This window comes from Anoplophora glabripennis, unplaced genomic scaffold (genome assembly GCF_000390285.2).
Source record: "Anoplophora glabripennis isolate ALB-LARVAE unplaced genomic scaffold, Agla_2.0 scaffold3, whole genome shotgun sequence".
Lineage (NCBI taxonomy): Eukaryota > Metazoa > Arthropoda > Insecta > Coleoptera > Cerambycidae > Anoplophora > Anoplophora glabripennis.
Genome location: NW_019416486.1, coordinates 4009757 through 4032015, shown reverse-complemented (window position 1 = coordinate 4032015; position 22259 = coordinate 4009757). Strand labels below are relative to the sequence as shown.

General features: G+C 32.9%; 1 protein-coding gene across 2 annotated transcripts in view; it reads right to left on the bottom strand.

Annotated features, from left to right (window-relative positions):
• LOC108917763 overlaps positions 1-22259 on the bottom strand; it is a 90021-nt gene that overhangs the window by 38489 nt on the left and 29273 nt on the right. For both annotated transcript variants that reach the window (XM_018724523.1, XM_018724515.1), the window contains exon 3: positions 16897-17007. In XM_018724523.1, the coding sequence (XP_018580039.1) occupies positions 16897-17007 (111 nt within the window). The remainder of the gene's footprint in view (positions 1-16896; positions 17008-22259) is intronic.

Sequence of the window (22259 nt, the reverse complement as noted above, 5' to 3'; positions counted from 1 at the left end):
TAAAAGGTAACAACACCAACAATAACATTTATTTTACAAAAGTGAATTCCGTATAATAAATGCAACTCATTGGTATGATATGTAGATGGATTTGTCATTTGTTTCGCTCTCAAGAATTAACAGAACATCCAATGTGTCATCCTATTATTAGTAGTACAATTAGAAACATTCGTTCTATAGAATGTTAAAAATTATCACGTATCTGAAGACAAATTAATGTTGTCATTCAAATACTGGTTGCTAATATTTATACAATGATTTATTTTATGCAGTGTATTAAGTTCTGTCTTTAGAAATTTTTGTGAAACAGAGTAATATAAACCATTTATTATTTTAAATAAGAAGATCCGCTAATAAACAAAACTTCTTATGCTACCATCTGCCACATTTAAGGTACAAATTCTTTGAAACAACATATTCAATTATTACAAAAAGTAAAATAACGATTTATTCACTTGAAAAGTTTAAACCCATGAGAAATCAAAAGCCAACATATTTGAAGAAAATTTACTCTGACGATGAGTTTTCCAATCCGAAACGTCACTACACAGTAACATATTATTTATTTATTTATTTATTTATAAGAGTGCAGGTATAAATAAATCTATATTATTATACAGGGTGTAAGAAGTTTGACTGCCATTACTTCAGCATAAGATAGAGTAATCATAAATGAACCAAAAATGTTGAATATTACAGGGGCGTAAGATTAACAGTTTTCAAAATACAGCGAGTATTAATATTGGGAAGTTTCATCACAACACAACGGGACAACAGCGCTTAACCCAACGCCACACAGCTGATGTACACCACATGTGCACGCGACAGACTTACGGAAAAAATGTAAACTATTATTGTGAAACATTTAGTAAATTTCAAGACAATTGTTCTTGTTTGCAATCAAGTAAAAAAGTGAAGTGAAAGATAATCCAAATTCAGTCAGGCTCCAACGTAAATAAAGTTAATAGTTTAAAACGGATAATAGATGTTCGTGTATTTTTGTAGAAGATCTAAAAACATTTTTTTGTGGAATTGAAAGAATATTTTCATATATTTTGGAAAAATGGTACATAAATCTCAGAGAGAAAAAATTAGCATTTCCAGTGTTACACAATTTTATAAAGTATGTAAGGCAACAAATATTCGCCAACATTTTTGGCCCATCGGACGCGGACGCACTTGTCTAATTTGACAGCAGGAATTCAAGCACATAAATAACTTCCACGCTAAAATTATCCACGCACATATTTAAACAAAGAAAATATTTTCAAAATATAAGATAATGAACAAATAATTAAAATTAGTTTACGATGCTGCAAATCGTGGCGCCGAAAGTTTGCTTTAACTGGGGCTTCGGTTTGTTTGAACAAGTTGGAATTTGAAACGTCCTACACGCATTTTTATTAGAAGAGAGACACGGAGCGGTTTAATGGTTTTTAAAACTGTGGTGAAATGCGCGGATCCATCGTTTACTGTTAATTTCCAATTATCGTGAAGTGTTAGAGAGCAGTACATTTCAAACACTACTTTATCCAATAAAATAAATTTCAGCAATTTTGAAGATTCTTTTTGCACGCTCGATTTAAAAAAAGAATTTCTATCTGCCGATTGGCAGTGAAATATATCGAGTTGTGATAAAATTGCGTTTATTATGACAATCGATTTTGCAAAATATCCTGAATTTCTTTATGTTATCATTAACAAAGGAAAGTAACACTTAATTATCGCTTTCACAACTTTAAAACAGATTTTTATGCCAGTCCTTGTACATTTATTCCAGAACAGAAAAATTATTAATATTTCGTAGAGTATCCTATAGTACCTTGACCTGCTGAATCTAAATAAAACATTAGAATTGTCAGATCAGTTTTCGAATTTTGATCCTAACATCAAAACTATGTTCAGAAAAAGATTTTCAAGATTAAAAACTGACTTGAGTAATCATTGACTGGAAAAACATTCGAATTCATGATTTGATTGCGTTATAACCCCATAACCCAGGATGTGCGAGAATGTATCGGGTGTCCCAAAATTCACGCAATATTTGAATTTTGCGCCATTTGTAAGGTAAAGTGTTGCCAACGAAAAAAAAGACAGCGTAGACAGTACAGGGTTATTAAAAATGGAGCGCTGCACGAAAGAACAATACGTTTTCATTGTTCATCAATATTTTAAAAATAATGAAGGTTTGGCAGCTACAGTTCGCAATTTTCGTACAAAATATGGTCAGGATAGTGATTTAACTTCATCAACTGTGAAGAGATTTTTGGAAAAATAATTCAAAGAGATCTTAAACACTCGTCCTTCAACAAGTCGTTCAACACGAAACATCGAAGCAGTTCCTGGGGAGTGTTGCTGATAGTCCAAGGACATCAATTCACCATGGTCAAAAATCGGATATTTCGAGAAGCTCTCTATACCGTATTTTCACAAAAGATTTGCATCTCCATGCTTAAGAAGTTCAAATGACTCAAGAACTGAAGCCTACTAACTACGCAGATCGACGAATGCATTGAATGGAACAAGTGGATGCTGATTAATCGAACAAAATCATCTTCAAAGATAAGGCTCGAACTTCGTTAATCGACAAAATTGTCTCATTTGAGGTTCAGAAAATCCACGAGTGATTATTGAGAAACAAATGCATCCCCAACGTATCACTGTTTGGTGCGGATTTTGGCCTGGAGGCATCATCGAACCATTCTTTTTCAAAAATGCGGCTAATTAGGCAATACCTAACAGATACTGGTGCTCGATATCGCGACATGACAATTCACTTTTTTGTGCCTAAATTGAAAGTATGGATGTAGACGACATGTGGTTTCAACAAGACTGCATGAGACACTTCCTGGTCATGTAATTTTGGTGATCAGAATTGGCCGCCCAGATCAAGCGATTTAACGCCGTTGGACTTCTTTTGGGTTTTTTGAAACCTACTGTTTATGCCTATAAGCTCCCGACCATCCAGGCCCTGAAAAAGGAACTTGGACGCTGTATCAACGCAGGTCAGTCGCATTTATGAAAGACGGTCATGGAAAATTTCGACAAAAGAGTGTGTATGTGCCTACTGACTACTTATGTCGGTTTGAAGTCTCAAAAATCACTGTCTAGAGGAGTTTCTTGATGTTAGGGTCAAAACACGAGTTGGTCTCTAGATACAGAGTTTAGATTCGGATTCCGGGTCAAAGTACTATGGAATATACTGGTGTGGTCCATGGCCCCATTTGTTTTTTCTGGGGCTATGCGGTTTCACATTTTTCTAGCCTTACTGGCAGGAAGCAGTGCGTTGTATATACATAGTAGTCAGTATTCTATTCAACAAGCACTGCCACAGGGATCTGTTTTAGTACCTTATAGTCACGATGTGTAGCTCTAATATTTAAAAAGTTGCGTCTCGCACTTTTACACTGACGACATACAATACATATTCTTTCAAGAATATTGCAATGCAGATAGTGACGAGATGATTTAAATTCTCTTTTAAAAATTTCAAATTACTTTTGTCTGTGTATGAATCTAATTGAAACCTAAAATAATGTTGTATGAATGACACACGCTAGAATTCGATCTAGAAATTGAATTAGTAATCAAAACCATCTGATGATGAACTTGACCCAACTGGTATTAAGGTTTAACGGTTTAACTATTAATACTTCGTAGAAGTTTACTGAACAGGTTAATATGACAATTAAATGAAATTCTGGTTGTCTGGAACCGATCTTTTCTAATAAAGAATCTCTTAAGAAAATAGAGTTTTACAGTGCTAGACTTTGGTGTTATTGCAATCTACTTTACTATCTTATTTTTTTAATATACAGGGTGTTACAAATGGTTACTGCAACCCCCCTCCCCTCCGTTCACGATTTGATATTTTATACCAAAAATTACACAAAAAGTGTGCCGACTTAAGATCAAAATATGTGCTAAACTTCAAATAAATATTTCTACAATCACCGCAGTTATCAATAAAAATCATTTTTTAAATTTTAATTTTGACATCCTGTATTTTGAAAATGGAGCTCCGAAATGAAAAGTGACAATTAAAAGACAAATATACTAAAAAGGCATTATTTTAGATATTAATTTATTTTATTCCTGAACCGTAGAGATGATATTCCAAAAGACATTAAATATAAATAGCTATTGTTCGGCCGAGTATTATATACAACAGAAAACATGTGTGGTGTCAAGCTTATTTTTAACTGAAAGGTGAATCGGAGATACCGTGACTATTGTAAAATTGATAATTCGGTGCACTTGGCAGATACCCAGGGAACAATTAATTCCCAACCTGAAATTTTAAAAACAATACTAAATTAGTAGCGATGGAATCACAGTAATAATGGCAAATATGTTTCTCTCAATATTCCTTGTCTTGATGAAACAAGATTGGAAGATATGAGCTGATATATTATGCAGTACGTTAGAGTTCCGTATCAAGACAGTGGCAACTATAGAGGCCCCAATTCGGTTAGCGGCATGGTACTCATGAAGGTCGTAGACTCAGTAATGGCAGTTGGTTAAATTATCCAAAGAAGATATTTAATATTTCCATATTATTCTATATAAAGCCACTGTATGGTGGAACTGAATTTTCTACTAGTAGCAAGTATCTCTTTGTTGCTATAAACTTGTACAACGGATGCAGCAACCGCTCACGAAAATTGAAGCGGGCATATTTTGATAATGAAGAATGGGAAGTATACATTTTTTGGAGGAATATTTCTATACCCACATAGAAAGCTTTAAAGATGACAACATTTGGGATGATATTTGCGAAACAGGAAATTGAAATCGCTTTAATTATACGCGGAACGCAAATGGCTTCATCTGTCGTGCTGACTTCCAACTATATCATTCAGATGGCTACTACGGAAGGAAGTGACCTGTTAAAATTTGCCAAATACTTTTGTTGCACGACTGTCGCCAACAGGGCGAATACAAACTGTTTAAATTGCCAGTGTTGCGAGAAACAACTACTCCGCTGGCTATAGGCCCCGACCGGCATTGAATTATACTCGCAACACCTAGTGCAACAGCTAGGATCGTTCGTCGGGACATTTAAAAAAATTGAGAAAATTATGTGCTCGAGTTTTGGCTCGCCCTATATTCAACTGTTGAATAATAAACGTTTAGTAAGCCCATTTATTTCAGTGAAGAGACATAAAATAAACACACCTTTTCTGTTGCGTGTGTTATATTTCGAAAAAACTTGAATCGGACAGCGTAACCTCTATCTCCCCTTTCACAAGTCGCGAAACAAAAAGCGGGCTGTAACAAATGAAAAGCAAATACGCAGTCTCATTTTACAAGTGCAAATCAAAACAGGCCCGTAATTTATGTGGCGCTCTTCATATTACTCCATCAAGTTTATAATCGAATACTTAATCTGCAGCTTTAAGTAAACAATACCTCGCGGAATCTACGAAAACACATCACTTAACTGTGGCGGCGGCTCCATCACCTCGGATATTTTTAAAATTAGAGATATTTTTACGCTTAGAAATATGTTTCCAAAAGTATTTATTTTGTTTTAAATAATCAGTCGGTTCCACGCAACGTGTAAGCAAAAATTCGATGTGTTTGTCTGGTCCTGGAAATATGTGCTTAATTAAAATTGTTTGGACAGGTACCCATATATTTTACTTTGTTGATAAGAACTCTGTCCGAAATTATTTATATTTTATATGTACGCCTAAGTGTATATATAGAACCTGGCCCAAAAAGTGATTCCCGTTTTTACTTACAGCTGCTTTATTTCTCCTGAGGCTCGTTCGCAAAAAAATACAGATCTGAGACCCTTCCCTATTTCTGTACTCTCTTCCTAAATAAAAATTATTTATAAATACAAGAACACTAAAAATACACATATCATCTGTTGATCTCACAACGTGATCTAATTTCAAAGGTTATGGCTCTGAGAATAATTGAAAGTGTAAACCATTCATACATTTATTATTTACTTTTTATTTAAAGACGTTAACCTATTTTTCGCGAAATAAAGCTATCCGCAAGTTAAATAGGACGGGGCATGTTTTTACTTAAATTTTAGGGAGTATTTAATCTCAATAAATAGAAAATAAAATCATCCAAATTTAGCTCTTCACACGAAAATTAGACGCAATTAAAGAACACGACAATATTTTAGAAATTCCCCTAAATCATATAATCCTTATTTATTTATGAATTACAGAATACAAAAGTGACAAATTATAAAAACTAACTAAAGAATAATACAAGGTTCGTTTCAAATTAAACAGGACTTTTCAGCCATATACACGGTGTTTCAGTTCGAGTGAATCAAACTTTAACCACAAATAGAATTCAATACATATTTCAGAATTGTCTTATAAAGCAAGGGTCTAAGTCTCACCGTTTTGACTGTACAGGGCCGTATTGATCGGATGTTAATATCATATTATTTACTCGTTTGTATGCTTATAACAAATTGATTCAAAGGTGTGGTGTTAACATTTACACATGTGCATTTACAATAAAATTTAAAATTTTTGTAGGTCAGTGGCGTAGGAATGGATAGTAACTGACTGTCTAAATCCGGGAGAAAAATAAAACATCGAAACTTTTTATTTTATTTTGAACTTATATTTTACATTTGAACGTATAAATTTCAAAATATCTGGTCTGGAACTGACAAATTTAAAGAACTCCTTGCAGTCCATTTTAAAATAATTGAAAAACGTCTGGATTTCTGCTTCGACATGTTCTTCATTTAAATGCTCACAGGTGGCGTTTGATACAAGTACAGACAAAATGACTGAAACTATTTTCTTCGACATGTCTCCAAATCCATTTTTGACTATTGAGAAAAATTTTACCCACCTCAAATCCACTCATTCACTTGATTTAACAATGCTGCCCTGAACCTCCCTCAAAATTCAGAAATCTGCATAGAGTTTATTTTCATCAAAAGTGATCTTTAAATCAATGGCCAAATCTCTCAAAGCATTCCACGTAATCGGTTTTATCATTGAAAGAATGCTCAATTTACTGTGCACTGAATTTTCGAAATCATACAATTTATTCAGGTAATCTAAACATTTCTCAAAGAACATGTCTGCCTCTTTCTAAAACGTAGCCTTGTCCGTTTCATTTTAAAAAATATTTGACTGAACTACCAAAAAAATTGTCCTTCCTTCTATTTGTTATTTTTCTATTCTATTCAGTGCAGTGGTTTTATCATGCTTGGATATAAATTGCATGTTTATTTTTGCAATGAAAAAACAGAAATATGTATGCACTACCTATTTTGTTTCATGTAGAAGGTACTTATAGAACTACGAAACAATGCAACAAGAAGTAAAGGTATTGGATGAAGAAGTTGTTCAAGAAAGGAAAATAATCATTTGAAGCTATTAAATTTTATGAAAATAAACTATAGGTGAGTTGACTAATAGCTCGCAAAAGCAATAAATCGCTGCTAGAAATTATCTCACAACGGCGGAAAACAATCGCAGAGATTTTCGACCCCATTCACGGTGCAGTTTATCGAAAGCGATGAGCAATGTGTCAAAAATCGCTAAGACGTACGTGGGCAAAAATGGAAACAATTCGATCCACGCGGCAAGTTATACGCTTTAGCAACAAATGTTCCTTTAATCACATTAAAAATCATAGACTTTATGCTGAAAATGCGGAAAATATAAAATTTGGTAAGGCTTTTATAACAGGAAAAAAGCCATTAGGTCTTGAATGACGTACAAATCTAATAATCCATAAATCCACTAAACCTAATCACCAATTCACCTAATAACCGAAAGTCAAATAACTAATAATCTATAAAACCATGAACACCAAAACACTAAAACCCATAAACATATTTTGATGTTGCCGAGATGTTGAAAACCATGGATTTTAGGGTCTGTGAACTTCGAGGTTCATGGATTTTGGGGCGTATGAGATTTAGGGTTTATGGATTTTGGAGTTAATCCATTTTGGGATTGATGGACTGGGGTTAATGAGGTTTTACACGGTTATGGGTCTTAGGGTTTACGTGGTTATGGGTTTTATTATTTGTAATTAGGGATTTTAGGAATATGGGTTTATAAGTTATCAGGTTTATGATTTTTAGTTATTAGAATAATGGGGGATTGGGTTTAATGGATTTATGTATTATTGGGTTTGTGGGTTATTTGAGACTAATGGCTTTATCCTGATTCAAAAGGAAGTCTTGAGAAATTTCATATTTACAACATAAAATATATGACTTTTGAACGTGATTAAAGAAACATTTATTGCTATACCATCTAAACAACGGCGTGGCTTGAATTGAATTAAATTTACAATTCATCGACAATATGTTTTCTGATAAGTATTTATTACTTTTTCTGCAATTAGTCGAACGATAAAGCTAGGAAATGTAACCGATTTTCAAAGACAGGACAATCGAATGTGTCTTTGCAACGATTCGATAAATAAAAAACGACATATCGAAGCAATATATTCGCGGTTCAATAAACCGCCTCGTGGATTAATCGATTTAGGTATATACTTTTTTTTCAGTAATTTAGTTTCTACATGACTAACTAAGAATGACAGTGTATTAAAACTTTTAATTATCTGAGAAAAATATTCTCTGACTCAAGGTAAGAACTACACCTTTAATTTCAAATATATTTCGTCGTATTCTCCGTNGCCGATTTAAGATCAAAATATGTGCTAAATTTCAAATAAATATTTCTACAATCACCGCAGTTATCAATAAAAATCATTTTTAAAATTTTAATTTTGACATCCTGTATTTTGAAAATGGAGCTCCGAAATGAAGAGTGACAATTAAAAGACATATATACTAAAAAGGCATTATTTTAGATATTAATTTATTTTATTCTTGAACCGTAGAGATGATATTGCAAAAGACATTAAATATAAATAGCTATTGTTCGGCCGAGTATTATATACAACAGAAAACATGTGTGGTGTCAAGCTTATTTTTAACTAAAAGGTGAATCGGAGATACCGTGACTATTGTAAAATTGATAATTCGGTGCACTTGGCAGATACCCAGGGAACAATTAATTCCTGAAATTTTAAAAACAATACTAAATTAGTAGCGATGGAATCACAGTAATAATAGCAAATATGTTTCTCTCAATATTCCTTGTCTTGATGAAACAAGATTGGAAGATATGAGTTGATATATTATGCAGTACGTCCCCAATTCGGTTGGCGCCATGGTACTCATGAAGGTCGTAGACTCAGTAATGGCAGTTGGTTAAATTATCCAAAGAAGATATTTAATATTTCCATACTATTCTATATAAGGCCACTGTATGGTGGAACTGAATTTTCTACTAGTAGCAAGTATCTCTTTGTTGCTATAAACTTGTACAACGGATGCAACGACCTCTCACGAAAATTGAAGCGGGCATATTTTGATAATGAAGCATGGGAAGCATACATTTTTTGGAGGAATATTTCTAGACCCACATAGAAAGCTTTAAAGATGAAAACATTTAGGATGATATTTGCGAAATAGGAAATTGAAATCGCTTTAATTATACGCGGAACGCAAATGATTCTATCTGTCGTGCTGACTTCCAACTATATCATTCAGATGGCTACTACGGAAGGAAGTGACCTGTTAAAATTTGCCAGGTACTTTTGTTGCACGACTGTCGCCAACAGGGCGAATATAAATTGTTTAAATTGCCAGTGTTGCGAGAAACAACTACTCCGCTGGCTATAGGCCCCGACCGGCATTGAATAATACTCGCAACACCTAGTGAACCTATGAACATAGGTCTGGAAACGCTTCGTTTAGGATATACAGGATGTCAAATTTAAAAAAAATTAATTACATTTTCTTTAATAACTCTCGACTACTTTGAGCTAAATTCATGAAATTTTGTATGCGGAGGGAAATTCAAATTTTATGGACGACTGGTTGTATCTCCCAGAGGGCGCCACAAGCGACCATTAGGATCATTTTAAATCGTTTTAACTTTTTTGTGCCCCGGTGTATGTCATTTTCGAATAGAAAGACATTTTCCCCTATCTTTTCTACTTAAGAAATGTACACCTTATTGAAGTCTCTAAGAGCAGTCGTTTCCGTTAAAAACCCATTTAAAGATGATGATGCATGCAAATAGGCCTCTTGCAGAAAAAATATTTTAATAGTTTTTGTATCTGCACCGAATACTACAAGCAATGTGGAAAGGTTTTGTTATATTAATTTATTTTTAAAAAGTTATTAGATATTAAAGTTTTAATCGGTTCACTTCGCGCGCAAACGCCTTGGACTGGGATGTCGATACATTGACGTCATCGGTAAGTATAGGTAAATGGCAAGCGCGACATATACAATAACGCGTTTCGACAGTACAACTGACTGCTTTCGTTATTAAATGTGTGAAATGGTGTCAATGAGCAGTACGATACCTTATATATACTGTAAATTTGTGAAGTTAAACTTATAATAAATATGGCAAATCCCTCTAAACCATATAGTCCAGACAGGATCTATTTCAAAAAGTCCATATTTGTGTAAATCGTATATCCACGGAGATTTTTGGCTTTTTGACTTTCAAATATCACTAGAAATGAAAATTTTGGAAAATTTTTGGCGGCACAATATGTTAAAAAATGATGTATCTTTCCAAGAGTTCATTTTAGGCGAAAATGGAAGAGGAGAAAAATGTTTGTAATTAATTTTTTTACCAAATATGACTAGTTATAAATCGAATGAATCATGATTATATTGTAAAAATCGAAAAAATCGCCAAATATGGGGTTAAAAAACATTACTTTTTAAAGGGAATCTTTTTGAGGTCTCTAAATTGGTTTGGGACTTTCATACTTGGCTCAACAAAAATTCATGTTATGTAGAATTATCACACCAAATTTCATCAAAATCGGTTAGATAGATTTTGCATAATAATTTTGCAATCCAGATTTTGAAAAAAAATTTGCAAATTTTCAAACAAAGGCCGTTAGATACTTGAAAATTTAATCACTTATAGAAGGGCTCTCAAGCTTTCATACGCTTTTTGAAAAATTCGAATCCGTCAATTAGGAGAGGATAGAAAAATTTTCATTTTTAGTGATATTTGAAAACCAAAAAACCAAAAACCTCCGTGGATATACGATTCACCCAAACCAAAATAGATACCGCCTACAAAATTTCATGAACTAACTCAAAGTAGTCGAGGTTATTAAAGAAAATTTAATTATTTTTTTTAAATTTCACATCCTGTATATCTTAAACGAAGCGTTTCCAGACCTATGTTCATAAGATTTTTTTACTTAAAATTAAACGTAGAATAACATACTGAAGTATGTACATCTCTTCCTAAACACCCTGTACCTATAAATAATTCATTTCAGTTCCATAACCTGTATTAAGTGCATTCTAGTTAAACTCGTTTGATAATGAGTATGAAGATTTTTTTGAAGAGTATTTTTTAATGTGCTTTATTCTTATTGATCTAGAAAACCTGTTTAGTAAGCCCATTTATTTCAGTGAAGAGACATAAAATAAACACACCTTTTCTGTTGCGTGTGTTATATTTCGAAAAAACTTGAATCGGACAGCGTAACCTCTATCTCCCCTTTCACAAGTCGCGAAACAAAAAGCGGGCTGTAACAAATGAAAAGCAAATACGCAGTCTCATTTTACAAGTGCAAATCAAAACAGGCCCGTAATTTATGTGGCGCTCTTCATATTACTCCATCAAGTTTATAATCGAATACTTAATCTGCAGCTTTAAGTAAACAATACCTCGCGGAATCTACGAAAACACATCACTTAACTGTGGCGGCGGCTCCATCACCTCGGATATTTTTAAAATTAGAGATATTTTTACGCTTAGAAATATGTTTCCAAAAGTATTTATTTTGTTTTAAATAATCAGTCGGTTCCACGCAACGTGTAAGCAAAAATTCGATGTGTTTGTCTGGTCCTGGAAATATGTGCTTAATTAAAATTGTTTGGACAGGTACCCATATATTTTACTTTGTTGATAAGAACTCTGTCCGAAATTATTTATATTTTATATGTACGCCTAAGTGTATATATAGAACCTGGCCCAAAAAGTGATTCCCGTTTTTACTTACAGCTGCTTTATTTCTCCTGAGGCTCGTTCGCAAAAAAATAGAGATCTGAGACCCTTTCCTATTTCTGTACTCTCTTCCTAAATAAAAATTATTTATAAATACAAGAACACTAAAAATACACATATCATCTGTTGATCTCAGAACGTGATCTAATTTCAAAGGTTATGGCTCTGCGAATAATTGAAAGTGTAAACCATTCATACATTTATTATTTACATTTTATTTAAAGACGTTAACCTATTTTTCGCGAAATAAAGCTATCCGCAAGTTAAATAGGACGGGGCATGTTTTTACTTAAATTTTAGGAAGTATCTCAATAAATAGAAAATAAAATCATCCAAATTTAGCTCTTCCTGCGAAAATTAGACGCAATTAAAGAAGCCGACAATATTTTAGAAATTCCGCTAATCATATAATCCTTATTTATTTATGAATTACAGAATAGAAAAGTGACAAATATTAAAAAAACTGACTAAAGAATAAATAAACAGGACACTTCAAAAAATAGGTATTTTTAGTGAGACGAATAGAAGCGGTGAATACTCGGTACGGTTTTTTGAACAGCCATATAGTGTTTTAGTTCGAGTGAATCAAACTTTAACCACAAATAGAACTCGATAAATAAGTCTCACCGTTTTCACTGTACAAGGCCGTATTGGTCGGTTGTTAAAATCATATTATTTACGAAATCTTTGGTAGGTATGCTTATAACAAATTGATTCAAATTTGGTGTAGTGTTGACATTTACACATGTGCATAATTTACTGTAAAATTTACAAATTTTTGTAGGTCAGTGGCGTAAAAATGGGTAGTAAAATTGGATTTTTTTACCCCAATTTCTACGTCAATGACCTATTAATCATTTGGGATTCATTTTTAGATTTCGTGGACAATTCTACATTAAAAAGTATACTTGTTGAATATCGGTATAATGTATCGTTTTCCCGAAAACCACTAACCTACAAAAATTTGTATATTTTACAGTAAATTATGCACATGTGTAAATATACCACACCCAATTTGAATCAATTTGTTAAGCAAACCAAAGATTTCGTAAATAATATGATTTTAGCAACCGACTAAAAAGTTTGATTCACTCGAACTGAAACACCCTATATATCGATTATTTTGCGACATATTAGCGATATATTTCGACCATACGTTGTAGTAATCTCTTAAATATCAAATCTTTGCAAAGGCCATATACATTCCATATGATGATGGGATTTTTATCTGATTGCAGGATCGATTACTTCTATTCTATACAGTGCGATGGTTTTATTCGGCTTGGATATAAATTGCATGTTTATCCAATTTTGCAATGAAAAACCATAGAAAACTGTACGCACTACCTATTTTGTTTCATGTAGAAGGTGCTAATAGAACTACACTAAACCTAATCACCCATTCACCTAATAACCGAAAGTCAAATAACTAATAATCTATAAAACCATGAACACCAAAACGCTAAAACCCATAAACGTATTTTGATGTTGCCGAGATGTTGAAAACCATGGATTTTAGGGTCTGTGAACTTCGAGGTTCATGGATTTTGGGGCGTATGAGATTTAGGGTTTATGGATTTTGGAGTTAATCCATTTTGGGATTGATGGACTGGGGTTAATGAGGTTTTACACGGTTATGGGTCTTAGGGTTTACGTGGTTATGGGTTTTATTATTTGTAATTAGGGATTTTAGGAATATGGGTTTATAAGTTATCAGGTTTATGATTTTTAGTTATTAGAATAATGGGGGATTGGGTTTAATGGATTTATGTATTATTGGGTTTGTGGGTTATTTGAGACTAATGGCTTTATCCTGATTCAAAAGGAAGTCTTGAGAAATTTCATATTTACAACATAAAATATATGACTTTTGAACGTGATTAAAGAAACATTTATTGCTATACCATCTAAACAACGGCGTGGCTTGAATTGAATTAAATTTACAATTCATCGACAATATGTTTTCTGATAAGTATTTATTACTTTTTCTGCAATTAGTCGAACGATAAAGCTAGGAAATGTAACCGATTTTCAAAGACAGGACAATCGAATGTGTCTTTGCAACGATTCGATAAATAAAAAACGACATATCGAAGCAATATATTCGCGGTTCAATAAACCGCCTCGTGGATTAATCGATTTAGGTATATACTTTTTTTTCAGTAATTTAGTTTCTACATGACTAACTAAGAATGACAGTGTATTAAAACTTTTAATTATCTGAGAAAAATATTCTCTGACTCAAGGTAAGAACTACACCTTTAATTTCAAATATATTTCGTCGTATTCTCCGTAAATACCAGCTACATGCTTCCAGGTTTAGTTATAGAGTTCTCTGTTCTTAATTAAGCTGTGGAATTTCAACACCGCAGGAACCTTAATTGCCGTCAAAATATTTCGCATATTTTATTTCACGAACTATTTAAAATTCTTACACAATAGCTAAATGAAGCCAAGAGTTTATTCAGTGTCCGGAACAAATTACAGACGCTAAAATATACTATTTTGCCAAGTTTTTTTCAGCGGTAAATTAAGATATATAATAATAAATCATTTGGATGGATAGATTTCTGCTCAACTTCCTCAGTTGAATATAACAAGATACTCCTGTTTCAGTAACTAGTGAAACTAGAAAAACATTTCGAGCGATAATTTGCATTAACTAGATCCTATATTCAAAAGGTAGAAATAAATGTGTTCTTAAAATTCAATATACGGGGCGGCCAAATGAAAACGAAACAGAGCCATTTTCAGGGACTGCGTCAAGATTGTAGAAAAATGCTCAGACCCGTCGATTTTAGATTAAAGGAGGACATTCGTTGCTGGTATTTTTGACTCCACCACTTTCACCCCCCAAGCAAGGGTAAGCATCACCCCTAAATATTTAAATGGCACTGGGGGTTGAGTACCTAATATTTCTTTTGAAAGCTCTTACAGTTCTCTTTACAACAGACTTTAAAGTTTATAATTCCTCCAATACTATTTGATTTTTGATTTTGATTTTAAAGTTGAAACTTATATACAAACAATTAGTAACGGTAAAAATGTCAGCCATTCGAATTAAGTACGCCAATGGTATAAATTTAGTATTTTTGCGTTACATTGGTTTTTGGCGATTTGTTATCACTTTCGTAAAAAAAACACAATTGTAAAAAACAGAAATGAATGCTATACACACACAATGAACGTAAAATTAGTGGATTCCAAATTATTTTCTAGTATTATTTGGTTGGTAGTTTATTTAATTGTGTTTTTGAAAATTAAACACTATGGTTTATTCCATTGCGGAAAGGGTAGATATCATTTCGCTTTACTTTATGAACAATAAATGTGCGAATAGAACAGCTCAGTTATTTAACGAACTACATCAAGATCGACACGTCAGGAGGAAGTATGTTCTAAAGTTAGTAAAAAAATTTCAAGAGACAGGGAAAGTAGCCAATAAAAAACGAGAAATTGAAAAACCTATAGTTAATGAAGCTAATGAAGTTGCAGTTTTGGGACAAGTTCATCTTGATCCTACATTAAGTATGATACAACTGGCATCTGTGTCTGGGATCAGTGAAAGTGGCGGAGTCAAAAATACCAGCAAAGAATGTCCTCCTTTAATCTAAAATCGACGGGTCTGAGCGTTTTTCTACAATCTTGACGCAGTTCCTGAAAATGGCTCTGTTTCGTTTTCATTTGGCCACCCTATATATATATTTTCTGTACGTGACTTTTCGGCATTTCGGATTGAATTAATAAATAAGTAAGTCCTACGTATAGATATAAATACAATGTCTGTTTCCTGAGTACTTTGTTGATTTTTGTTGAATGGTTATCCAAACAGGTACGAGCTGTTTACCGTACAAATAGTTACTAAAAAAGCTGTCCAAACGGGCCTTGAACGCATCTTAAACTTCACTGAGTAAACACAAGTCTAGTTTTACGTTCAAAACATGTTTACCAAAAATCATTGAATTAAAATTGAAGTAATGAGGAGCTTAAATTTAATTTGTGTTGACTTTCATAATGGGTTTCATCATAGTAACATCTTAATGATAAAGTTTCAGCACTTTTATTATAAATTAGTTACTCACAGACAGAAAACAGATTATTAATGTTTTTATCAAAAATATGTCTCGAGGAATTTATAATGAACTATATGGGACCATATTGTCATTAAAAATAATGAACAATGTAAACAGAGGATGCACTGATTTTTTACTGGCTTGTGCATCTACCCAATTTATTAATAACCAAAAATTTTCTTTAAATTTGGCATACTTCCATTAATTGCTGGCTTCAGTCCGTTCAGATTGTAAATTCTTCCTCCATGCACCATAGTACTGGTGATTTTCCTTCGTGAAAATTCTCAGTGCAAAATTTATTTGAAAACATATTCTATTTATTAAAAAAACAGCACTATAATTTAAACTATCGCAAATGCAGTATTAAATATGTTTTTATACAGTAAATTTGAATTTTACTCCAAATTGCCAAAGAAAATGAATTGTTTAAAATTGATACTGTTAAAATTAAAAGTAAATTATTCAATAAGATATCTGAGTAGGTATCATTTACCAACAAAGCATTTAGTACTATTCAAACCTCTTACTTATTACCTCTTTTTAAAGGCAAATGATTAAAATGGTGGAATTTTTAGTTTAAACAAAAGATAACAGTAATTATTATCAAAAGTAACGAAGTTTCTGCTTTTTATATTCTAATTTAAGTTCCCTACATCAACTGAACAATTTTGTCAATTCAAATGGGTTTCAAGTTTATTCAGATAAAATAATGTAATTGTTATTGAACTGCAAACAAAACAACTCACCTTTTTCCTTGTCAGAGTCTTTCCGGTTTGTATCAAATATGCCTGTCGTTAAAGCTTTCCTTTTGAGCAAATACGGTCTCCTTTTTGGCTTTACTACACTGCCCACATTGTCTGAAATAAATTCATTTCTTAATAAAAAAAAACAAAAAAGAAAATTAGAACTACACAGTAAAGTATGAAATGTAGTAATGGTAAAAAAATGTATGGTAGAATGTGTAAGTGTGAAATTGTTAAAGGATTGTTGGCATTTAGATACATTTTTTTATTTTAGATATTATATTTGTACTTTTTTATAATTTTACATCCATTTATAGTTTATTAACGTATGTTAACAAGCAATAAATAAATAAATAAATTGCCATTAAAGTCAAAGTTGTATTAGAAAAGTATTGTCACTTTGTTACTAATTTGTAACTATTGACATAGTAGGTAAAAGGGAAAGTGTCTCGTTAATATTTTGTAATTTATTTTGCTACTTTATTAAAATTTATGAAAATATATTTGCAAAAAATGTAGATACAAATGTTCTGCTAATGTGATACGAAGAAATTAAAAACCCAGTGGCGCAAATATTTTAATAAGTTCGTAAAAAAATGACTTGATAATAAAGGGTGATTTAGTTAGAGGTCACATTTTAAAATATAAATAAAACCCGTTGTTTTTTGAAAAATTGCAGATATTTTTATTTTGTTATAATATTAAGACATTTACATTAAACATGAAAAATTATATCGGCTAAATGACCGCCACGAGCAGCTTAGCGGACTTCCGCCCTTTTGATAAAATTGTCCATGGTTCTTCGGCATAAGTCCTGTGGATGCTCACGAATAACGCGGCGAATCTCGTCCTTTAGCTCTGGAATTGTTCTGGGATTATTGGCATAAACTCTTTGTTTCACATAACCCCAAAGAAAAAAATGGAGTGATAGCACATGACCTTGGTGACCAATTTTGATCGCCGAAACGAGAAATAACGCGGTTGGGAAATTTTGTGTGCAACAATTGCAACGTTTCTCGTGCTGTGTGGCATGTGGCACCGTCTTGTTGGAACCACATGTCTTCCGCATCAATGTTCCGCGATTCATGCCAAAAAAAATTCCTTAACATATCCCGATAACGCTCACCATTAACTGTTACCGCATCACCTCGATCATTTTAAAAAAAGTACGGCCCTATCACTCCGCCGACCCAAAATGCGCACCAAACTGTAAGTTTTCGTGGATGCATTTGGTGTTCCTTAATGGCTTCTGGATTTTCAGAACCCCATAAATTCGACAATTCTGTTTGTTTACGTATCCGTGGAATTGAAAATGTGCTTCATCGCTGATTGGTTGAAAAATCGTTATCAACTTGGTAATGCTGCAATACCCAATCAACAAAGATCCGATGCTGTATATGATCGGTTGCCTTTAATTCCTGAGTTAATTGAATCTTGTAGGCATACATGTGCAGATCTTTTTTTAAAAATACGCTGTGTGGTGCTGTAGGAAAGGTCCAATTGCTGAGAATGACGGCGAATGGAAGTTGATGGATTGCCACGTACATTATTTCTCACTGCTGCGACATTTTCGATTGATCGACCACTACGAGGACGTATTGGTCTTTAAACATCCAACACTGATCCGATTCGGTCAAATTTTTGGATTAATTTCTTAATCGCAGCTCAAGATGGACGGTTATGGTTACCGAAGTAACCTCGCAATGCACGAATCGTGTTAGTTAAATTTTCTCCATTTCGAAAATAGGTTTTAACAATTAAAATACGTTCTTCTGTGGAATACCGCTCCATAATCATAAATATCAATATTTACTAATGACACATGTCAAAAATCATCTCTTTATTGTTGCCAGGTAACCCGTGTTGCCATATTTAAATTGTAACCTCGAACTGAATCACCCTTTAGTTGCTACAATGCGGAGGGAGGGAACGACCTTAAGAACACGTTTTCTATTTTCATGTGGTTTCAAAAAGACTTGAAAAACAATAAGCAACAGTGTTGCCAAACAAGTAGCCACATGTCTGCATTTCTTAATTCTAATTAGACTACAGCAGGAAAAAATTGTATTGAGGATTACTTGACCCATAAACTATAGACTGATTAATGCATAACCGATCAGAATTTTATCAGATTACAGGCCGACATAAATAGTAAGCTTGCGTTTCTGACATAAGAAGAGCTACACGAGATTGGAAAAGAATGCATATGGCTACAAGAAATAAAACGTAGCTGTGGTGACTTGGGACTGGAGCTGTCTCAGACGTAAACTTATTTGTGACACCACTGGATGTCCTTTTTTGATGAAATATTTGGAATACTGAAGTGTAATTTTTGTTTATTTATTTGGTAATAGTCTAATAACTTGACCTACTCGTATATACCTACTACGTTGACGAATATTCCTACACTGTAGTCCTTTATCCATGGTTTACAATTTTAATTTGAATATTAACATATAATCAGAGTTATTATCTAATGTAATCGAGTTAAAGAAAGTAGGTAATACGAACTTAACTATGCCCACCTAGTGACGATAGACATCGGACGAATCGACAAAAGCAAACATTTTATCGAGGTAAAAAAATTAAAAATAGAAAGATACTAATTTTAAGACTCTTGCACATTTTCCTTTGTCTATACAGGGCGTGGCGTGTATAATCTACAAAAATTAAACTACAGCTTCCTGATGATATTTGTAATAAAAAAGTCTTATACGAAAAAGTTCTATCTTCGCGTTTTTTTTTTGTAAATTAAAGTTCACTTATTCAACGAAAATGAAGGCCGACCCTGTGTTATTTAATACAAACTTTGGAAATGTTTTTATGCGACCCGCGATGCAACCTTATAATTTAAGTCGGTATAATCTATTACTAGTAATACTAAGAGAAAGTTAGGTTCCATTGTCAAAAAATTTGTGCAGGCAACTGATTTTGTATTTGTATTGAATTCATTATTCATTCAATTATCAAATATTAAACATCGTCCATAGACCCATAAATGTTGAAAAGTTAAATATTCCAGACAAAAGTTTTTATTTTGTAATTTCACGATAGTGACAGTGTAATTTTTAAAAAGAAATAAAAAAATAAGAATAGTGTGCCGATTACATTAAAAACGAGATTCTTATTTCTTACTTTACTTAATTTTTAAACTTGTGCACAAACTAGTTTTACAATGAACCGAGAAAACAATGCATTTACTATTTCCGAACGTGTCGATATGGTGTTAGTGTATGGTGCAGCCGGAGAAAAGGCGCTCGCGGCGACTACGTTGTACCGGGAACGATGGCCACAACGTCACCCTGCCATGTGCAAATACAATCTTACAGTGCATTCAGCAGCTGCAAGATACGGGAAGTGTTATTCCTCGAGGAGAAGGACGTGGTCAGCAAGTGAACCTTAATGTTGAAGATGCAGTGTTGAAAAATCGTGACGAGTACCCACAATTAGTACTCGACGATTCGCACAGCAAGTAGGAACCTCGCCTCGTACCGTACATCGCATCTTAAGGCGCCAGCTGTTGGGCCCCTATCATCTGCAACCAGTTCAACAGATTTTACCCCCGGATTGTGATCAACTAATACTTTTTTGCATCAGATGGTTTTAACGGCAATGTGCCAATCAAGTAAACTGGGTGCGTCGGCGCCATGCCTGTATCCGCGATAATGGGGATCAATTTAAACATTTCCTCTATAAATGGTAAGTTTTATTTCATTTTGTTCCATATTTTAATGGAGTTTGTTTAGTGCACGGCAACTACAGATGCTTACGGATGCAGTTTTGTTTGCGAACTCTTGCAGTAACAACAATGCATTTAAGATAGTAATTACTATTAATCATTATAATAAGAAAATATCAGTTTTTTTTAAATATCTATTTTTCTTAGTTTGTACTTTTGCATTGAAAAATTCCCAAAAAATTGAGAAATATCTTTCTATCTTTCAACAACGATTTGTTTACGCGGCCGGTCTACAGCATGTAACTCCAGTGAAAATATTTTGATCCATAATTGAACTTTAATTTACGATAAAAAAACGCAAAAATATGACTTTTTCGTATAAGACTTTTCTATTATAAATATTGTAAGCTGTAGTTATATTTTTATAGATTATACACACCACATCCTGTATACTATGCTGACGAATATTCTTACACTGTAGCCCTTTATCTATATTTTACAATTTTAATTTGAAAATTGGCATAACATCAGAGTTATCATCTCTTGTAATCGAGTAACATGAACTTAGATGGGCCCATCTAGTGACAACAGACATCAAACGAATACACAAAAGGAAACATTTTACCGACGTAACAAAGTTGAAAATTGAAAGACTAATTTTATCACTATTATCCTTTTCTGCAGAGTTTCCTTTGTATAAACAAAAATAGTATGTATAACTACCTTGTCTTGAATTTGTCTCGAATTTACGCATAATGCGAATTATTTTTAGGTGATAAAAGGAATCACCATCTCATTAAAAAAATAAAGTCTTAACCAACTGTACTCGTAACAGAGAACGCACTTTTATTACATCTCGTTGCAAAAATTAATTTCAAGAGAGTTATTTCTTAGATATACCAATGTAGTGTAACGCGAACCATCCTATTTATTTTTTTATAAATCAGCAAGCAAAATACATATTTAACTGAATGCCTTTCAAAATTACAAAATAATTACCTTCAAAAATATTTCTATGAACAAAAAATTGTTTTTTAAATATTAAAGCATAAGGCGAAAAATATTGCATCTATGCCTGAATGGAAAAAATAAGTTATTACTCCCATATTTAAAACCGGTGACCTAAAGCTGTGTACAAAGTACAGACCTATCTCAGTAATAAATAATTTTGCGAAGATATTCGAAAAATGTGTAAAGCAAATATTAGTAGACTTTTTAGAAACAGAAAAAAAATTAATAAATGTCAATTTGGTGTTAGAAACAATAAAAGTACTGAAGATGCCGTATTTGAACTGACATATAATATTCAAAACAATAAAAAAAATCTTGCGGTATTCCTAGATCTAACAAAAGAGTTTGATACCGTTTCTCATAAAATTTGATTAGGGAGACTTGAGGAAATTGGAGTAAGAGGTAATGCGTTAAAACTCTTTGGTAATTATTTAGAAAATAGACTACAAAAAGTTAAAATAAATGGTATTTGCAGTGATTCTCGTATTATTAACATGGATGTCCCACAAGGAACGGTACTGGGTCCTATAATACTCTTTCTAATTTATATCAATGAAATAACTATTTTACCAATAAAATGTCTAATCATTTCTTATGCAGATGATACAGTGTTATTATTTTCTGAGGAAATTTGGTCAGACGTATACGACCAAGCTGAAAATGAATTTAGGATAGT